Here is a 20053-nt window from a genome sequence, read left to right as displayed (position 1 = left end):
AAGTATGATGTAAAAATATCCAAGGAATTGCTTTTTAATATGATTAATTTAATAATTAAGCTAAAATTAAAATAGATTTAAATATAGAGATTCTTAAAAATCCGCCATAATGCAGCACTGATGGTCTAGTGGCCGAGTACTGGTGCTGCCACCTAGTTGTAAAGTGTTGGAATACGGTCACACTAGTTGCAGTTGTTCAGGCAGAATCAGCTGTTTTCCCAAAGTGTTGTTCAAAGTAAATTTTTTGCAGTAAATTTAAATAATAATTTAGTATATATTTATCATGTGCAACGGCTATTACATAGCGTAACGCTCAACGGAAGCCGCAATGCATTTGCGACCGCGTTGTCGCGAATGGCTGCCACTGGCAACGCAACAACTGCGACTCCGCAACCTGGCGCGCATCCAAGGAGTAAACATTAAGTGCAGCCCAGACGCCGGCGAGGACATTGCCGCGGAGGACTACGAATTGCTTATCTACTACACACTGCACGCTGATAAGGCTAGTGATGCGTTCTATACCAGCGAGGCATTGCCGCAGCGCCATCAGCAGCAAAAGTGGGCGGAAATCTGTGCGGGCGACGCCGTCTGGCGCAAATCCAATGCGCAATGCGTCTGTGTGAAGGTCTGGGCGCAGTACCAGCCGACCGCCCAGTGGCCCAGTGGGCCAAACGAGAATGCGCAGGCCGCGGAGTCGGCGCCAAGGTACGAATGCTTCGAATTGCATCATGTAATACGAACTGAGAGGAATTTCGTTTATTGTTTATGTCTTTCCCTCGCGTTTATTTTTGCAGTGCGCAGCTGACGCAGCGCTTGCCCAACGTGCAGTTGACGCCCCACACGCTGCCACGCCCACCGGAGCTGTTGTTCAGCTGGGGTGTTTATTTTTCTGGCCTCATACCTCTGGCCCCACTTTCATTCGCTAACTGTCGAGCGAACTGTTTGATCTTTTATCTAAACGGCGAGCATTTTACCTCCCCAGAGCTGATCAGCGAGCAGGGTCTGCACGCCCAGCTGCGTCTGCAATACGAGCGCTACGCCGACTACGACAATAATGAACGGACTGCGCCGAGTGATGGCGGTATTAATTCACCGCCCGTGAGTCGCAGTAGCAGCCCCGTGCTTCAGATGACCACGATGCGCTACGCGCACCTGAGCTGCCAGCGAGACAACATGCGCCGCAGCTACAACTTGGAGAATCTGTTGATGCTGCAGCGGCGACAGCGAGACAAGCTCAAGAAGCTTGGCGACTTGGTGGAGCTGAACACCGAAATCGCGCGTCTCAGCGTTCGTTGCATCACACGCAACGAGCTGAGACTGAAGCCGCGCACCACCTCTATCTCTGGCTCGTCGTATGGCAGTCAGCTCTCGCAACGTAATAATCATTCCATGGGACGGAAGCTGAGCGTGCTTTTGGCCGAGCAACATGAGATAGCACCCCTCACGCTCTACAGTGCCCAGCAGCTGATGCAGCAGATCGAGACATTGCGCTGCAAGCAGCGTTTGTTACAGACTGAGCGCTCCACCTGCCAGGAGCGCAATGCGGGACGAAAGGAGTGCCTACAGGTGCTGCGAGAGCAGCGAGAGGAGCTGCAGATAAAACTGCACAATCAGCGGCTGCAACTAGAGCAAGAGCGTCTGGAGTTCCGCACACAGCTGCCCCAGCAGCTGGCACAGCGCGACCAGAAGCGTCAAGTCATACTGCAGGCGAGTATATTTTGAATATCTAGAGACTCTCCAGAGCTATTAATTTTGTCAAATTCTATTAAGCAGCTGGAGCGTCGCATGTCCACGTTGGTGCTGGAGCTTCAGGAGATCTACAATATCAAGAGCTTGGGCGTGCAACAGTTCAGCATTTGCGGCATCGCCTTCCCCCATATGGAGCAGTATACGAGTGAATCGCGGCAGGCAGCTAATGCACAGCTGTTGGGCAATGTCTCGCCGCTGGCGGTGAGCGCAGCGCTCGGCTATGTGGCGCATCTGGTGCAGATGCTGGCCTTCATTATGGATCGACCGCTGCGCAATCCTATTTTCTATGAGCCGTCGCGTGCTCGCATTGTCGACGAGATCAAGGAGCTCACCTATGCGACACGAGAGTGAGCTAGATGTTCAACTAGATTATAGAATTCCCTGACTCCCTGATTCTAATACTTATTCCTTGTATTTCAATCGCAGATTTCCTTTGTATACGCGCTCCATTCTGCCATCTCAACAAACCAAGTACGCCATCTATTTGCTGCGGCAAAACGTTTCTCAGCTGTGCTACGACATTACGGGACGCTGTGATATGCGCAACACATTTGGCAATCTAATGGACCTTTTCGATACGCTGCGCTACATCGAGCGCACCCAACGCGATGAGATCGATAACGGCGAGAAATTGTCCACGAGTACGGCGAGACATGTGAACGGCTTGACCGCGGCGGTGGCCAACTCACAACTATCGCAATCGCATTCATCAGTGGACATGAATCATGTGCCGCTGCCAACATCGGCAAATGCGGCCAAAGATGCATTGCTACAGCATTTGCTGCCTTCGGGCGTCAGTCAAGCTCTGGCTATCGAGGGCTATGCGTCAACGCAGCGGTATGACACATTAATAATTAAATACGCGTTTTTTTAAACTACATTTTTGTACATAGTTTAGGGCATTGTACAAGGAGAAGGTTCTGTTCCTTTTGTGTAGATAATATACTTAAGCTACTTGTACTCTATATTTACTTTTTATATATCCTCGTTAAAGTCTTATCTGTTTACCTTTCGCAGCATCTGCCGCTCTGTGGGCTCCTATTCCGATGGGGAGGAAGATTTTCGGCCCAGGCTGGAACAGAACTATTCAAATTCAGACTCAAACATTACACTTCAAACGGAGCGCAGATAGAACATGCGTTATCACGCTGCGGAGCAATATAACCCTAATATATATACATATATATGTAATACGTATACATGATAATAATACAACTATCCATATTTATGTAAACTAGCGTAAAACCCTCAAGAAAATCAAACAACCTATTGAAGCGTTACGTAGCGCTGCGTTGCGTTTTAGCAAAATTATATTTTTATTAGACCGCTTTAAACGTATTATGTGCTTGAAACTCTTGTGTATGTATTTTTAAATAATAGACACTTTTTGATGAGCGACAAAGGCAGAATTGGTGTGATGTGTGCATATATTCTTGTTTCTTTGATAAGATCTCGTTGTAAATTCCCGTTCTTTGTTTATATGGTAAACTATTAAGGTACATAAAAGAACAATGATTAAAAAATAACATTTTATAAAATGAAATAAAATCCAATAGTCAACTAACCGGGTGTGTTTATGTCGAAAGGAAATCAAATTAGAATATTGATAAGCTCGTTTTTCAATTGGAATCGTTACAGTCAGAGACGATTATGCCAAGGGTCTAGTTAGCATAGAAGACGCTCAGGAACATTATTTATCTAAAACTAATTCTCTAATTTATACTGTTTAGATAATTTCGAAAGAACATAGATTTTATGATTTCATTTTTGCAAACTATTTTTTTTTTTTTTAGGTTTCTTTCAAAATCCAGTTTGGCGCTCAACGATTTTTAACACGCAAACTGCGAAGCTTTTTCCAACACTGTAAAACAGCTGTTCGCCAGTTGGGCTAAATTTGTACAATTGGCCAGTGGCCACTGGCAACACATTTGACGTAAATAGACGGAAACGTGCTCAAACATGTGCTAAATTGTTTATAAATATTATTTAGTTTTATTTGAATACTTTCACACACAAGTGCGGTAATCAACTTTCGAGCTTTTAATCAAAATGTGAACAGAAATGAAGAGTTGAAAATTTCTTATTGCATGTGTTTAGTTTCTAGTGTGTGTGCGTGTGCGAGTGTGTGTGTGTGCAACTCCGTGGCCCGGGCCATTGGTAATAAAACTTGCAAGTGCCGCGTTGTTATTGTTGATTTTTTTATAGTTTTATATTGTGATATCGATCGAGGTGCTACTCGCAATAATAATAATTGATAAACAATTATTATCAATTAGCATTTATAAAAGGGAGCATGAGGTGTACGATTGGCGGATTCGCTAGATGACGTCGACGGGGAACGCCCGTGTGCTTGTATGCGTGTGCTCAATATAATAAAGAGTCGTGTTTGCTCAGCTCCTCCATAAATGTTTACGCGCCCAAATAAAGACTATTGATAAGGTAGCAGTCACACGTTGTGTTTGCTCAACAAATAAATTGTTGTCAAGTTCGACTGGATGCATTGGAGTTCACTGGAAACGTGGCAAGCGAAGGCTGGATAAAGTTCCATATGAAGGAAATCGGAAATACATAGAAGTCAACAGCTGCAAAACTGCACTGGGAGAATTTGTGCCAGTTTAGGCCAAATACACAATACGGCACACCTGTAAAGCGCACTCACGAACTCACTAGCTCTGCGCCTCTCTCTCTCCCTCTCTTTCACACAAACATTTTCAGCAAATACATATAAATCGTATTTATATACATATACAATATACAACGCTCTCTTACGCCATGACTGATAACGAGCTGCCGCTACGTGACTTTGACGAAGAGAGCGAAGAGACTGATTCGGAAACAGAATTGCTCATACGCCACACTGACGCTGCCATTACCAATAGCAACAGCAACAGCAAAAGCAGAAGCAGAAGCAAGGGCAACGTCAACAGTGGGCAAAGACGACGCAAAAGCTCAACTGGTTACGGCGGCATCGGCGGCATCGGCGGCATCGGCAGCCCCAATAGCCGCGTCGGCAGCGGCGGCAGCAGCGCTGGCGGCAGCTTTTTGGGCAATCTATTCAGTCTTGGCTCAGCCGCCGGCCAGATACGTTATAGAAATGAGCGGAGCCGCGAGCGCGCCCGACACTCGAATATTAACAGCAGCGGCAGCGCCTCGCGCGACCTTACGTCCGACCATACGATTGGCGCTAGTGCAGCGAAACTGGCGCAACTAACACAGACGGGCGCCGCTGGCGTCGATAGCTCCGCGCCACATGCCACACATGTGGCCACAGACACTAATGCGGCTAACGGTATTGGCGCCCACACAGTGATCGATCCGGACAACGGCTCATCCACGGTTTTCTATCAAAACAATCGCCGGCGCAGCAAAAGCCGCAGCATCGGCAATATTTGTAAAATGTGCTTCTGTAGGTGCGTACGCAAATATACTATGCAGAGACATACATACATACATACCCAAAGCACTAGTCACGCATGTGTATATAGACATATTTATCAGTTGGCGAGACATTTGTTCTTTGATCTGTGCAGCGGTGCGTATACGTGATGTTCCACATCTCAAAATTTTGCTGTCAACAATCACAGACCAACTGTTGCCCGTTCAAGAAAACAACTGAAAACGAAAGAAGAAGAAGAAAGTTGAACAACAGCTACACCCTCGCCCTCTCTCTCTCTCTCTCTCTCTCTATCTTTCACACACTCTCTTTCGCTCACAAGAGTTTTTTTTTTTCAAAAATTAACGTGCTTCGAAACAGTTTTTCAATTATTTACAAACAGAACTGCTTACGTATGTACAGTGCGTACTCAATACATGCTGCCTAGATGCTAATTTTTGCTAGCAATGTGGGTCAAGGCATAAATAATTAATTGTTGATGACATTATATATAAAGATTATATATTTCACATTTCTATATTTCTTTTAATCTGATCTGACAGCATGGTACAGTAAAGACTCTGTCAGTTGGACCCATGCCCATAACAGTTTGCTAGCAATTATATTCTTAAATATTTATATACATATATAATTATCAAAAAGAAACTCAGGAACTAAGAGCTAAAGTTTAATAAATATATTTGTATATACAAATATATATATGTGTATATTTGATATTATATATTCATGCATATATATAAAATCTCACTAATTTCAATTCGGGTTCTTTTTAATCTCAGAAGTAGTTTCCTCTCTTTTGATTGAACTTCCCGTTTGGCACATGGCAGGGAATTTGTTTTTTTATCTCAAACTTGGTGTTTGAATCTTAAAACCTTTCTTGGTAAAAAGTTTTGCTCCACTGACTTTATTTATTATCGTTTTTTGCTTTGTTTTATTATTTTTACGAGGCTTGCGCTGGGCAGCAACAACAAGTCGCTGAAATTCAAGCTGCCAAATGGAAACATTTCAAAATGTTCAACAGAAATACAACAAACTTAGCAAAAAGCGCACGGAAGCAAAAAAGAAACAAGTTAGTGGTCTAGCTAGGAGTGGTTGACTAGCGTGCGCCCTACAGTTCTACAAAAATATATAGAGGCTTATCGAATACTCTGTTAATTTAAGTCTTGATCTGCTAGAAGTGTATAACCTGCTGTACTTTATCAGGCTATAACACTATGCAAATGCGTTTACATCATAATTTTGCCTTGAAAACGAGGTGTAAAATCTGTGCTCTTAAGACGGTGCATAATTTTTTAAAGAAATCGATATTAAAAACATATCAGAAAATCTTTAAGAGAGATCATTAAATTAAATAGGTATTGATTTCTGAACAGTGCGAGTTGAAAGTGAATTCGAGTAGATCTTCGAGCTAGATAAACTGTAGTCAGGTCAGTCATCATTATATGAATACATAGTAAACTTTATGAGGCGTAGACACAGAAAAGTAAATTGCAAAGGCAGACAAAATGGTGGTCGACACAATTCGCAGAAAAGTTCGCGTTTTGTAGACAAATAGACGATATACATATATATATATATGTATATATATATATATATATATATATATATATATATATATATATATATATATATATATATATATATATATATATATATATATATATATATATATATATATGTACCTATGTATATTTGTCTATTATTTGGAATACACATTGTTTCGACATATGCACCGATACACACCCATATGCAAGTGGACGTAAAAATATATTTTTAATTTTCTTAATTAGAAGAAAAATAAGACGAAAATAAATGAGGAAAGAGCACACAGCGAATGCCGGCGGCGAAAATAAATAAAGAACCAAAACATGTTTGTGTTTATTTTTTTTCTGCCATTTGCGACGAAATTGAAATCGATAAACGTGATCCACAATACGCGAGAAGCGTCAGTGGTTCGTTCTGTTTATGCCCAAGTGTACATCACAATATACATGCATACATACGTACATATGTCTGTTTGTATTTACGTCCGCCCTGACACTCATTCCAGCTAAAAGCGAAAATCGAAATTCAAATGGAAACATCCAACGAAGTAAACCACCCACGTATAGCTAAGTGGTGCGAAATTTCGACCAATGACAAAAATGCTTAGACCTTTAGATGTCGCAAGACTTCAGTTGTAATAGAGCTCAGACCCTAGCTCGGAATTTGCATTTGTAATCGATTTTTGGCATGTAACTCCTCCGAACAGAGAAATAAAGGCGAAACGCCTATGTTTTGTTGGGTTTTTGCTTTTCGGTGTCGTCAGCAGCTCAACTTAGAAGAAGCGAACACTGAACTACAGAAACTCGAAACCAGTTTGCTTAGATAGGTTTTTTATTCAAGGTTTCTAAAACCCAAACGAGTTCTGCACAAAAGTCGCATCCAGTTAGTTGTACTTCATTTTGGCGAGCTTTTTATACCCTATTCTATATTATTTTGTGTATAGAGTGTTGGACCGTTTTAGAGTTTAGAATGCAAAATGCGGAGGAAGTTCAAAGAGTTGGAAATATCAGTGAATTGAATGAAAAATAACGGTTTTAAATCATGGATTATTAATCAAATTAACTACAACTCTCATTTGAGAATCTTTTGCGTCAATATAATGTTAAATAATTATTTCATACTTCATTCGTTGAAGTATGATTTACATAATACTGACAAATATTTATTTTCTAGAAAGTTCATAATATAGATATCTTCAATATGTGATTCAATTTAAAAAATATATATCTATTTTCTAGGTAAAATTATACTCTATGGTACCCATATTTTTGCTATAAAATTTGATTTTCGTGAAACTGAAAAATGTTAAGTTTGGATCAAGGATTATTTACAGTCTTAATCATGTGGGGGTGCATATACTTCTATCTGTTTCAGGGGATTGTATAGGTACTTTATTCAATTTACATAAAACCCTAGAAATATCCATTTTCATTACAAAGAATGAATGTGAAATATTTGCTAGGTAAATACATTACACATTTCGTGGCCTTATTGCAGGCATGAAAGATTCGTTTTATATGTGTTACTATTATATGTATACTATTGCAGCTATCAATTTCGAGGTAAAGGATGTATTATAAAGTATCATCTAGTTGCCTGTTCTTGACAAGCTGCCGCTTATTCAATTAGCTTTCATAACATGTAGAGGTACATAGGTAATACTGTTTTCTGCACAGGTATATACTACTGTAGGTATGTTTCAGGTCTTGAGGACATTCGTTGATTACAGAGTATCATTTAGTTGCTGGCAGCCGAACAGTGAACTCTTACTGGCTTAGATTCCGTGCCTCGCTCTTTTCACGTCCAAAAATTGAAAGTTATGTGCCCTCGTGGCTTATCAGAAGGAGGTCAAGCGCTCGGCTCGGTGCCTGCTGCGCTGTCTGAGAGGGCAAAAATGAATGCGAAAAAAGAAAAACAAAAAGAGCCGCAACTCGTCGCATTGTTGGACTAGAGATTTTGAATTGAGTAATGCCCACAAAATGAAACAGCGCATGATAGATGAATTTCCAAGGGGTTTGTGCCTGGGCCTGGGCCTGAGAAACAAGCTCCATTGTTCACGCAAGTGGAACAAAAGTTATGCGGCTTACTTCGTAATGTGCATTAGCAACAATTGCATTATATAAGCCCAGGTTTTAGATGCAAATTGCATAATTTAGTGACTCTTATCAAAGACTCAGTAATTATTAGCTAATTGAATTCTAATCAGAAATCAAGCGAAAAGGGCTTGCCTAGCATTCTGCTAATTGAATACTTATCAGCAAATGAGCTGTAGAAAATTCACTTAGTTCCTAAATAGCTAGTTAATTAATGGCGTACTTTCTCGTTTAACTATTGTAAACTCTAATGCTGTACAAGCGAGTCAGCCTTAAAAGTTGTAATTAAAGTTTTGCCTTTAAGTAAAAAAAGAGAGACTAATGCAAATTTTTAAGGTCTTTTTTAGCAATACTTTTGCAGTGGCTTGTTTATATTATCTAGCTATTTAGAAAGTGGAAAACCTCGAAGCTAGTGATATGCATAGATTCAGGTATATGACAGGTATATATGCATCTTTGGATCAAAGTATAACTTCTTGTCATTATGAAGTGTGAAATTAAAGAACTGAATCAGCTTAGTTGATAGCAGTATTTATAATATTTAGAGCAATAGAAATAAATAGTCGAATATATTGAAAAATCGTATGAGATATTTTGGTCTGTATATCCGAATCTTATGTGACATTATAAAAACTTAACTTCAAGAATAACTGAAGATGAAAGATGGCTGTTTAAAATGCATATTAGTAAAACACTTTAATATATATAACAAGTAAGAAAACTCGGACTATACTATATGAGCACAATAAATAATTAAGTCTCTAGCTTTTATATCTTCTGAGGTCGACGCTAGAACAGATATACTTTATGGGGTCTGCCACGCCTCCTTCTGCCTGATACATACATATTAGCAATACCATTATACCCGGATTTTAATTGATAGCCAGAAAGAAAAAAAAAAGATAACATTGATCTTCTTCAAAGACTTTCCCATATATATGGTCTTACAATACTTTTGTAGCTAGAAAAATATTATCAAATGATCTTATTGACAATTAAAATTGCGCTGTTCAAAACTGTAGTTGAGTAAATTATATAATATGATCGCTATAAATGATTCAACAATAACTTGTTTACTCCCCCTCGTCAAAGTCGCACTTGAACTGAGTAAAACACTTCAAATGCCGACCTTGCTTACTTAATTTGCCCATTATTATGGCTGTAGTATTTGTCTGTAGCTCTCTTGCTTGAAATATGACCAGCTCTCTTTTTAGCCAGTCTAACGCACTTTGAGCTGGCTTTGAAGGTCTTGTTGCTGTTGCTCACTGTTTGGCCGGAGACCAACTACAGTACTTTGGCGTTTGTTTGTTTTCTTTGTTCGCCTACGGCCTAACTCGAAGCGCTGCCTGTTATATGAGCCCCAAAGATTTTGGCCTATTAGAATTGCAATTTGGTTTCAGGTAAAGCAAACCTTGTGTAACCAACGCGTCGCTTAACTGCCTTCCCTCTTGGCTATTTATTGTGGTTGTTGTTAAACGGGGTAGTGGTCTAATTGCTAGCATTAGTCTAAATGTTCCCATTAGTTCGAAAGCTAACTTAGCAATGCTTTTAGCGATAAGGCTCCGATATTTGGCCTGACCGAGCTATAATTGTGAAATTAGTTTCCGCTCCATTGAAGATTAGGCTAAAGCTGGTGTGAAGGTTAGAAAGTGACGCTACATATAAACTTGAGCTCTACTGATATTTCTATAGGAAACATCACGAAAGGTACAGGTTACGAGATGTTTAATAATCCATTTACTTCAGAGAAGTACTCAGAGTATGAAATCCCTTATGCGAACCACTTCTGGCTCGGTATCCATTCAATATATAACTTTATTATATAAGTTCATTGTAGCTAGAATGAATAAAAAAATTCGAAATAGACTTAAATAGTAGCATGAGTTAATTCATATCCCATATGAGCTAGAATCAACAAATAATTAACTAAGAATAAAAGTAACTAAACCAAGATAAACTATAATCAATAAATGTAGTTATAAATAGGAATTAATATATAAATCAGTAAAATAATTTTGTATTCTGTAGCTATATTTTAATTGTATTTATATATAGTTCAGTTGATAGAGTTGAGCTGTCTTGAGATATGTTATACTATAATACATACTATTCCAATTTTCTCTATTAGTTTCTGTATATCTGACTCACCTAGCCTATACCCGCGTAAGCAGAATTTCTTCCGACGCCTTGAGCTGAAAATAATATGTGAAAGACAACAATGGCTGAATGGAAAGTAGGAATTATTGTTGGCTGGAAATGCGAACATAACAAACTCGTAAATACCGCAAAAGTGTCGAGACACTGGAGAATGTTCTCTAGCTGCTTATTATACGCGCTCACGAAATGAAAAGAGTAGCTTGGCTTTTTAACTTGACTGAACTTCGCAAGAGATCTACATAGGAATACGTACAGATGTGTGTAAGAACACCGTATCAAGTAGCTCAAGTAGATCAGCTGGAGTTAGATCTATAATATCCAATCCTTAGAGTTAAAATTAGGTGAATCTCTCCATATAAATATTTATTACTCTAAAGTTATTCATTTTCGTCCTAGCCCAAGTATCATGCAGGCGATACTACCCGTCTGCTGCATTCTCAATAGTTTTTCATTCGTTTTTCAAGAAGCGAGTCGCGTCAAAGGAATTAATTTCAGAGCAGACAATGAGCTATTGGCCGACTGATGGACCGCTCGACTGTGGCGCATAATTTATGCGCCACTTATCCACCTGTCGGTAACCGCTAACCAGCCGGAGGCGGCGGAGTATTGAGGGAGGCGGCGTTCTGTTCCGACTCCTCACTCGGGCTAATTTCAATTTGTGTGTCAACAAGTGCGCTGCCTGGCCGCCTTGCCGCCTGATAGCCTGCACTGCTCTGGACCGCCTCGACACGCCCGGAATCGAGTCGGTCGGCTGATTTCTGAGCAAATAGGCGAACGACCATGATAAGTGGTGCGATGTTCAGTTCTACGAACTAGACGCTATAAATAGCTACGCTGCCAGTTGACTTGTTTATTAACCCACATTGCAGCCAGTGGGTGAAACAATGGTGCTGTTCTTGTTGTTTCGCTGCCAACTCTTTTTCCAAGCTGTGGGCAACAAATAATAACATTAACGGTTGCCAATGACGGGCCCTGGAACTGGCACGGGAACCACCGGGCATGGGGGCTGTTTTGCATGCGGTGCGACGACAGCAAAAGTAAAACAAAAACAGAAAAAGCTTGGGAAAACTATGTTGCCAGCTGGCAATTGCCATACAATTTGAAGTCTTCTTTCATTGTACTCGTGTACATACATAATACATAAGACTTTTGTGTGGTTGCTAGAAATCCATATTCCAATCCACGCTTTTTGAATTTCAATAGCCCTTTGTGGGCCTCTAGGTGACTATGTATGCGCTTGGCCCTTAAATGAGCACAGATTTGCTGAAAATATTTGAGATTAGATTTTAAACAGGTTATCATCTAAAACAATTCAATAAATTTGCATAAGTGCTTGAATATAACTCAGTTGTAGATCAAATTAAAATTCATTGGTTTTTTAAGATTTTGGAAAAAAAAAAAACAAAAGAACAGTCCGGTTTATAAAACTAAAAGTAAGCTAGATTTCTAAAAACCGTATTTGTATATATGTATATGTTTATATGTATTGATGACAGTTAGAAAAATAAATGGATGGCAGATAAATTAATTAGTAGATAGATAGGAAGATCGGAATATATATAATACATTTTGGATTTGACCTAAAAGTCAGAAGAGCTATTCTAATTAAAAAATAGATAAACTTTTTCTAAAAAGAAATTTAAAAAAATACCTGTTTCGCCGTTTTATATTTGATAAAATAAGCAATACAAAAATAAAATATTTAGTGAGAAATAATTTTATAAATATTTTATTATTTTTTATATAGTGTTTAGTGGACTTATCACATTTTCTGTTCCTCTATAAAAGTGGAAGTGACTCAGTAAATATATTTATCAGTGGATCACATTAATGGGAACAGCAAATAATATTGTATAACAATTTAACAACTGCAAAATTCATGTTTGTGCTTCAACACAATGATATTTATTGTTGACAGTTCTCAAAACGTTTCGTATAACCATACAGATCTTCGTATACATATATATGTATTCGTAATTTTGCGATGTGCTGTAATATCTCTGAAAGCGAAATGCAGCGAATGCATTTCGCATGTTGCAATTAGTCGAGGGTAAGGAAAAGACGAATAAAACAGGTTTTATAATTGTTGTTTTCGTTTTTGGCTTGGCTAAGCAATTGTGAGTAGACACAGAAAAAAATGAAAATAAGATATTATATATATACAAACTATCTGGGCACGAGCTAAGGAAATGAAACGCTGACGATAGCGGCTCAGCCTTTTGATGTGATACTTGCTGACTCTGACTCAGATCTCAATGATATACGGGTTGAGAGAGACAGAGAGACAGATTCGTGTGAACGCTCTGCAGTTGACTTTTGCAGCGGAGGCCTGACCCTTTGTCTTGGTGTTGGCCTGGTCGAGATCTTTGTCTTTAGCCATTTCTCAATTTTTGGAACTCTGTACAGTATTAAGCATGCTGATGTCATTGAACCTTTTTCACTTTTGTATGGTTTATTGCCAATGCTTAACGGTAATTGTTTTTGTTGCTGATGTTGTTGTTATTCCTGTTGGTATTTCTTATTCTTTGTTTGTATGGGATTTTCGCAGCAGACAACTTTTAGTATGAGATCATAAGCCACTATTGACAAAAGTTTAGTTTTTTTAAGATGAGTAATATATGTATATACGGCAAACCCATTGACACGCCCAGCGCTCAACGCCCGCAACTCGCGCCACATTCATTTGCCCCATAAAAGTAGAAACAAGTTTACTGAAAGAGCAAAAGCAAATAAGCAGTTAGCGGTGCTATGCGCAAAGCTGTTTATATTGCTGGAACGAAAACTTGACGAAGCTTATTTAATTAACATGGATATGCGAACACAACGATGTGCGCAATCAGCTGAATTGTTTACATTATATATTTTTATAACGTTAAAAATTTTTAAATGCGCGCGCTATTTTCGAAATAGTGCTGCCAGACTGTTCAGGAAAACGCTTAATTGTGCTAGCTGCGCTCTACCAACAAAAATCACGCGCATGGATGTAGTGTGTATTCACTCACTCACACGCATGTGTACGGTCGTTCTATTGATTTCTCTTTTCGCCAAGACACAGGGCTGTTAAACAAATGCCAGACAACGTAGTTTTGACACGGAATTTTTCGTTTGCTTTAATTTGTGCATAAGAATTTCGTGTAACTGCATTTAATGATTGCAAGTGTGATCCGATTAAATTAGATTGGAATGTAGATGCATTTAGTGAAGAGAGTACCATGCACTATGTGCATTACTGTGTGAACCGATTCAAAAACAAAAACAAACTATCCAGCTGCTACTGCTGCTGCTGCCAGAACAAAGCCAAAGGGTAGCTCAGCCCCGCAAATAAGACTATAAAAATTCGGCTGTGAATTGTTAATTAAAAGAAACGGGTGAAATGGATGACGGCACTTCACAAAATTCAGCAGCAGCTTCTATGACCAGAGAGAATATTCCACTGCTGAATCGACATCGCAATCGCTGGTACTCATTCAGGTGAATCATCATAACATCCATGACCCCCCAGTTTTGCCTAACGGCGATCTGGTTTATCAGCATTTTCACATCGAGTGGAGCCTCAGCCCCCTCCCGCTTCCGATTCGCATCAGCGACAATCTTGTCACAGAGCGCCGTTGCAGCAAGTTGCAATGTTCTCCCGCTTGTCACTCTCTCATGATAACCTCTTTACTGACTTCCCACTCACTTGTGTCTGTATTTATTTCATATGCATATACATTCAGTTATGTGTATGTGTGTGTTACGTGTACTTTATTCTTGGTGATTCCATATACACATTTGATTTTATTATTATTGATTTTGTTGCCAAGGTCACTTTATGAAATTTAAAGCTGCAGTTTATGGTTTATAAAGCAATAAATACTTTATGAAGTTCTTCGGAAGGCCAAGTTGAAATTGTTTTGCTTGAAACCAAGCCTTAGACGGGATTAGTCTAGATCCGTTCACTGCTTTACTGGAACTGTTGCATAAATAATACAAATCGTTCTTTATTTTGATTCGACAAACATGTTTTATAAAAAAAAAAAAAAAAAAAAAAAAAAAAAATACTGTTTTGTTAAAATGTTGAAATTATGTTTATAGTATATAAATAATAATTATCAAAAACCTGGTCGAACTGAAATGTAGTTGGCAATGGCATAATGTTCAAAATAAATTATAAATGGGAAGTGGATTTGTTTCCCATATATGCAAATAAACCCTATGAAAAGCGACTTTATGTTGTTATTTAATTAATGAGAATTTTGTTCTTTAGAATTTGTTATAATGTATATAACAAAAATAGTAAATAATAAGACTTTTTAATTATTTTAAAAATTATGTTTATTTACCACAAAATATTTTTCGACACACTTAAATTATTTTTGGATTCGCGTTAATCAAAATTTTCCTTGAAAGCCCATATAAATGCCACAGTTAGGTTAGCTCCGAATGCAAGGGCCACCTTGCTTGCAGGATCTAAGCTCGAACGAGACTCAGAAAACGTATGCATCAGATTAGAATTAAAATCAAGGAGCCAACGTAGTGTGGCAGTTAACTTTATGAATATATGTATATTTATTGATGCATTTGTGTTCGTCTTACAGCTGCTGGAAAAAATGGTTCAGGCCACGTGAACTCCGAGCCCGGACGGTGAATTTGGGCAGGCCGACTACAGAGAAGTTTCCGCCAAATGAGATACGCAACCAGAAGTACAACTTCATCACGTTTTTGCCGCTGGTGCTATTCGAGCAGTTCCGCTTCTTCCTCAACTTGTACTTTCTGCTGATGGCGCTGTCGCAGTTGTATCCGGACATACGCATCGGCTATCCGTACACCTACTGGGGCCCGCTTGGCTTCGTGCTGATGGTCACCATTTGCAGGGAAGGCGTGGATGATCTGCGTCGGCATCAGCGCGATCGGGAGGTCAACTCGCAGAAATACAAGCGTTTGTCGGCTGCGCATAGCAACGGCTACGAGATGGTGCCCAGCTCCAAGCTCAAAGTGGGGGACGTAATCGTTGTGGAGAAGAACGAGCGAGTGCCCGCGGATCTAATCCTGTTGCGCACCAGCGATCGCAGCGGCTCGGTCTTTGTGCGCACCGATCAACTGGACGGTGAGACGGACTGGAAGCCACGCTTGGCAGTGCCCTACACCCAAAAACTGTGCCGGGACGCGGACCTATACAATATCGACGCGAGTTTCTATGTGGAGAAGCCGCAGAATGACATACACAGTTTTATTGCCACCTTCTGTGTAACGGATGGCAGCGAGGACACCGGACTCAGCGTGGAGAACACCCTCTGGGCCAACACAGTCGTCGCCGCCGGCACCGCCACAGGAATTGTTATCTACACGGGCTGCGAGACGCGCAGCGTGATGAATAACTCTCAGCCGCGTTCCAAGGTGGGACTGCTGGACACTGAGATCAACGGCCTGACCAAGGTGAATAAATAAATTGATGACTCCTCAATGTTTTTATGACAAATATTGTCTTTATAACAGGTGCTATTTTGTGCCGTTCTGGGACTCTCGCTGGTTATGATGATGCTGAAGGGATTCGGCGGTCCATGGTACCGTTATATGTTCCGGTTTGTGCTGCTCTTCTCGTACATTATACCAATCAGTCTGCGCGTGAATCTCGATATGGGCAAGGCCTTTTATTCGTGGCAAATGCAAAACGATGACAATATCAAGGGCACCGTTGTACGATCCACCACAATACCCGAGGAGCTTGGACGCATCTCGTATGTGCTGACGGACAAGACGGGCACGTTGACCCAAAACGAAATGGTCTTCAAGAAGATTCATCTGGGAATCGTATCACACGATGCGGACACTTTCCATCATATTGGCCAGATGATACAGAAGCTGTCTGGCAATATACTGCAACAACAGCAGCAACAGGGCAGCCTCTCCAGCTCTAGCAGCGCCGGCGAATCCATCAAACCGATCATGTTTGCTGGCAATCGCATGCGTCGTCCCGAGGGCTGGCGCGAGTGGGAGGCGGTGCGCGCCTTAGCCCTGTGCCACAATGTGACGCCGGTGAGTGATGATGACGACAGTCACTCGGTATCCACTGCTTCTACAGTGACCGGTGGCAACAATTCACCCACCAAGTCTGTGATAAACATTGAGGCACCGGGCAGCACGGACACGGAGCACCAATATCAGGCCGCCTCGCCTGATGAGATAGCCTTGGTCAAATGGACCGAACAGGTGGGCCTGACACTGATTGCACGCGACCTGAATTCCATGACGCTGCAGGTGAAGACTGCCTCAGATGAAAGTAAGCGCAGTTGTCATAATATTCCCAATGAAATCTAGTTTAACTAATCGTAATTGTTTCCTAGGTGACATCCTGTTGCACTACCAGATATTGCAGCTGTTTCCATTTACGAGCGAGAGCAAACGCATGGGCATCATTGTTCGGGAGAGCAAGTCGGGTCAGATAACTTTCTATTTGAAGGGCGCCGATGTGGTCATGTCGACGATTGTGCAGTACAACGACTGGCTCGGCGAGGAGTCCGGCAACATGGCGCGAGAGGGCCTGCGCACGCTCGTTGTCGCCAAGAAAGTGTTGACCGACGAGCAGTACAACGACTTTGAGACGCGCTACAATGCCGCTCGGCTTAGCATTACGGATCGTGTGGCCAAGGTGGCCGCCGTTACCGAGTCTCTGGAACGGGAAATGGAGCTGCTGTGTCTCACGGGCGTTGAGGATCGCTTGCAGGAGAATGTGCGTCCCACGCTAGAGCTGCTGCGCAATGCGGGAGTCCGTGTCTGGATGTTAACGGGCGACAAGCTGGAGACCGCTTGCTGTATCGCCAAATCATCGCAGCTGATTGGCCGCAATCAAGGCTTGCACGTCTTGCGCTCTGTCAAGACGCGAACGGAGGCGCACCAGGAGCTAAATCAGTTCCGGCGCAAGCAAGGACACGCCCTGGTCATATCCGGCGAGTCGCTGGAGGTGTGTCTACAGTATTATCGGCTGGAGTTCTTGGAGCTGGCCACCGCTTCGCCAGCAGTCGTCTGTTGCCGCTGCTCGCCCACCCAGAAGGCACAGGTGGTGTCTCTCATCCAGAAGCACACGCGCAAGCGCACGTGTGCCGTGGGCGACGGTGGCAACGATGTGAGCATGATTCAGCAAGCGGACGCAGGTGTGGGAATCGAGGGGCGCGAAGGCCGTCAGGCATCGTTGGCTGGAGACTTTAGCATTCCGCAATTCTCGCACATTGCCAAGCTGTTGCTGATCCATGGGCGACGAAGCTATAAGCGCTCTGCTGCCCTCTCTCAGTTCGTCATCCACCGAGGATTGATAATTACGACCCTGCAAGCAGTCTTTTCAGCGGTATTCTACTTGAGCTCTGTGGCTCTGTATCAGGGCTTTTTGATGGTGGGCTACTCCACGGTGTACACCATGTTTCCTGTGTTTTCCCTGGTACTGGATCAGGACATTACATCGGAGACGGCTGTCACATACCCGGAGCTCTACAAGGATCTGTCGAAGGGGCGTAGTCTGAGCTATAAGACATTCTTCATCTGGGTGTTGATCAGCATCTACCAGGGTGGTGTTATCATGTACGGCGCGCTGATACTCTTTGTGGATGAGTTTATACACATTGTAGCTATCAGTTTCTCAGCGCTTATTATGACAGAGCTTATCATGGTGGCGCTAACAGTGCGCACCTGGCACAGGTTAGACAGACTCCAACTGTTATCAGTTTCAATAGATTTATTTATTTTGTGATTTGTTTACGACGCAGGCTTATGGTTTTGGCGGAACTATTCAGCTTGGCGCTATATCTCATCTCGCTGGCGGTGTTACACGATTATTTCGGTGAGCATTACAATGACTTCTATCTGTTGTTTGTTATTTGAGTTTCCTATATACTTTCAGATTGGGAGTTCATTTGGTCATACGACTTTCTCTGGAAGGTATCGCTTATTACAGTCGTCTCCTGCTTGCCCCTGTACATAATCAAATTCCTGCGCAAAAAGTGTTCGCCGCCATCGTATTTGAAACTCTCCTAGAAAGCGACGAATTTTTCAGTTACAAAATTAATTTTCTTAAATTATTTGCACTTATTTTGTATGACTATTTACTAAAAAGGTTTTGATATTGTTTTCCCAAAAGATTTTGTTATTTCTTTTCAAGTTCTACCAACAACACAAAACCCCATCCCCCATGCGTGATATATAAAGTGTAATAACTTAACTTTCGCAGTCTCCCTCTATGTATTTGTTTGTACGATTTGTTAAATTACACAAACGTGAAGCAAAGTGAATGGAAAATAAAGTGATTATGTATACATTTAAATGATGATTAATGTTTAAGTCGCAGTAAACCAAATTATGTTACTAATTATTTAATAATAAAGTAAAAGTAAATGTAAAACAAAATGTATCTATAACTAAAACTGAAATCAATTATAAATGTATGAAAATAAATAAACCGACAATTAGATTTTCTATTTTGTGTTATTATAACGGAGCATATTTTAATTAATTTGGTGAAAACTAAATTCTCTGTTGATTAAACATTGCAAAAAAGGTTGCTATATATAAAAATATCAATTTTAATATTTGAATGAGAACCTCATCTATTCGTATTGAAGCTTTCTTGACCATGACGAGATATAGCAAAAGTCAGTTAAAAATTCTTTTGAATTCAGCAATTAGCATTTGAAATGCAGATTTTCAGAAATGCTATAAGTTTAATAGTATCCATATATACCATGTCTATGTATTAAAGAAAGTAGAATGGGAGTGTGGAAACTACTATTATTAGGTAACCAATGGCATGACGAAAAACAATAGAATTCACAATGCCAATACTTATTTTATAGTAAGATACAAAAGAGACCAAATTGTTGGTTTATGGTTTCAGGTATCATAAGCCATAAGTCAAATGAAGATTAAGCCAAATAAATACCCAGTGTATTTTTAAATTGCGTACATTTAATATAAAGGGAAACTTGTTTTCGATTTGTCATTCCACATTTGCCATTGGTCAGCAAGGAGCAACATTGTAGTTTCTGTGGTAAGTATAAAGACGAACTCTGCAGTAACAAAATTTTGCTATTCTAGCCAACTGTAGCAAGAGAAGAAGCGCATTCTTTATATAGTTAACAGTAACTAAATT

General features: G+C 40.7%; 2 protein-coding genes across 3 annotated transcripts; both read left to right on the top strand.

The window, feature by feature from the left end:
• The first annotated feature begins 169 nt into the window (after window positions 1-169).
• Window positions 170-3158, top strand: Uvrag (UV-resistance associated gene). The gene is made up of 5 exons (XM_030387319.2): window positions 170-705; window positions 795-1707; window positions 1774-2096; window positions 2176-2586; window positions 2767-3158. Exons 1-5 carry the CDS (start codon window positions 329-331, stop codon window positions 2879-2881), a joined length of 2139 nt encoding a protein of 712 aa, XP_030243179.1. The 5' UTR covers window positions 170-328; the 3' UTR covers window positions 2882-3158.
• Window positions 3159-3632: 474 nt separating this feature from the next.
• On the top strand, window positions 3633-19375 carry LOC108649328 (putative phospholipid-transporting ATPase IIB). 2 transcript variants are annotated; one of them, XM_030387316.2, is made up of 6 exons: window positions 3633-5159; window positions 15516-16353; window positions 16414-17197; window positions 17262-18606; window positions 18675-18748; window positions 18809-19375. In XM_030387316.2, exons 1-6 carry the CDS (start codon window positions 4522-4524, stop codon window positions 18940-18942), a joined length of 3813 nt encoding a protein of 1270 aa, XP_030243176.1. In that variant the 5' UTR covers window positions 3633-4521; the 3' UTR covers window positions 18943-19375. The 2 variants fall into 2 exon arrangements, with proteins under 2 accessions (XP_030243176.1, XP_030243177.1); XM_030387317.2 differs by lacking the exon at window positions 3633-5159 and adding an exon at window positions 13973-14409.
• The last annotated feature ends 678 nt before the right edge of the window (window positions 19376-20053 follow it).

The sequence above is a fragment of the Drosophila navojoa genome, chromosome 3, assembly GCF_054131105.1.
Source record: "Drosophila navojoa isolate 15081-1374.11 chromosome 3, UAZ_NAV_1.0, whole genome shotgun sequence".
Classification (NCBI taxonomy): Eukaryota; Metazoa; Arthropoda; class Insecta; order Diptera; family Drosophilidae; genus Drosophila; species Drosophila navojoa.
Note: the sequence above shows the minus strand (reverse complement) of the source record. Positions and strands in the feature narration are given on the sequence as shown.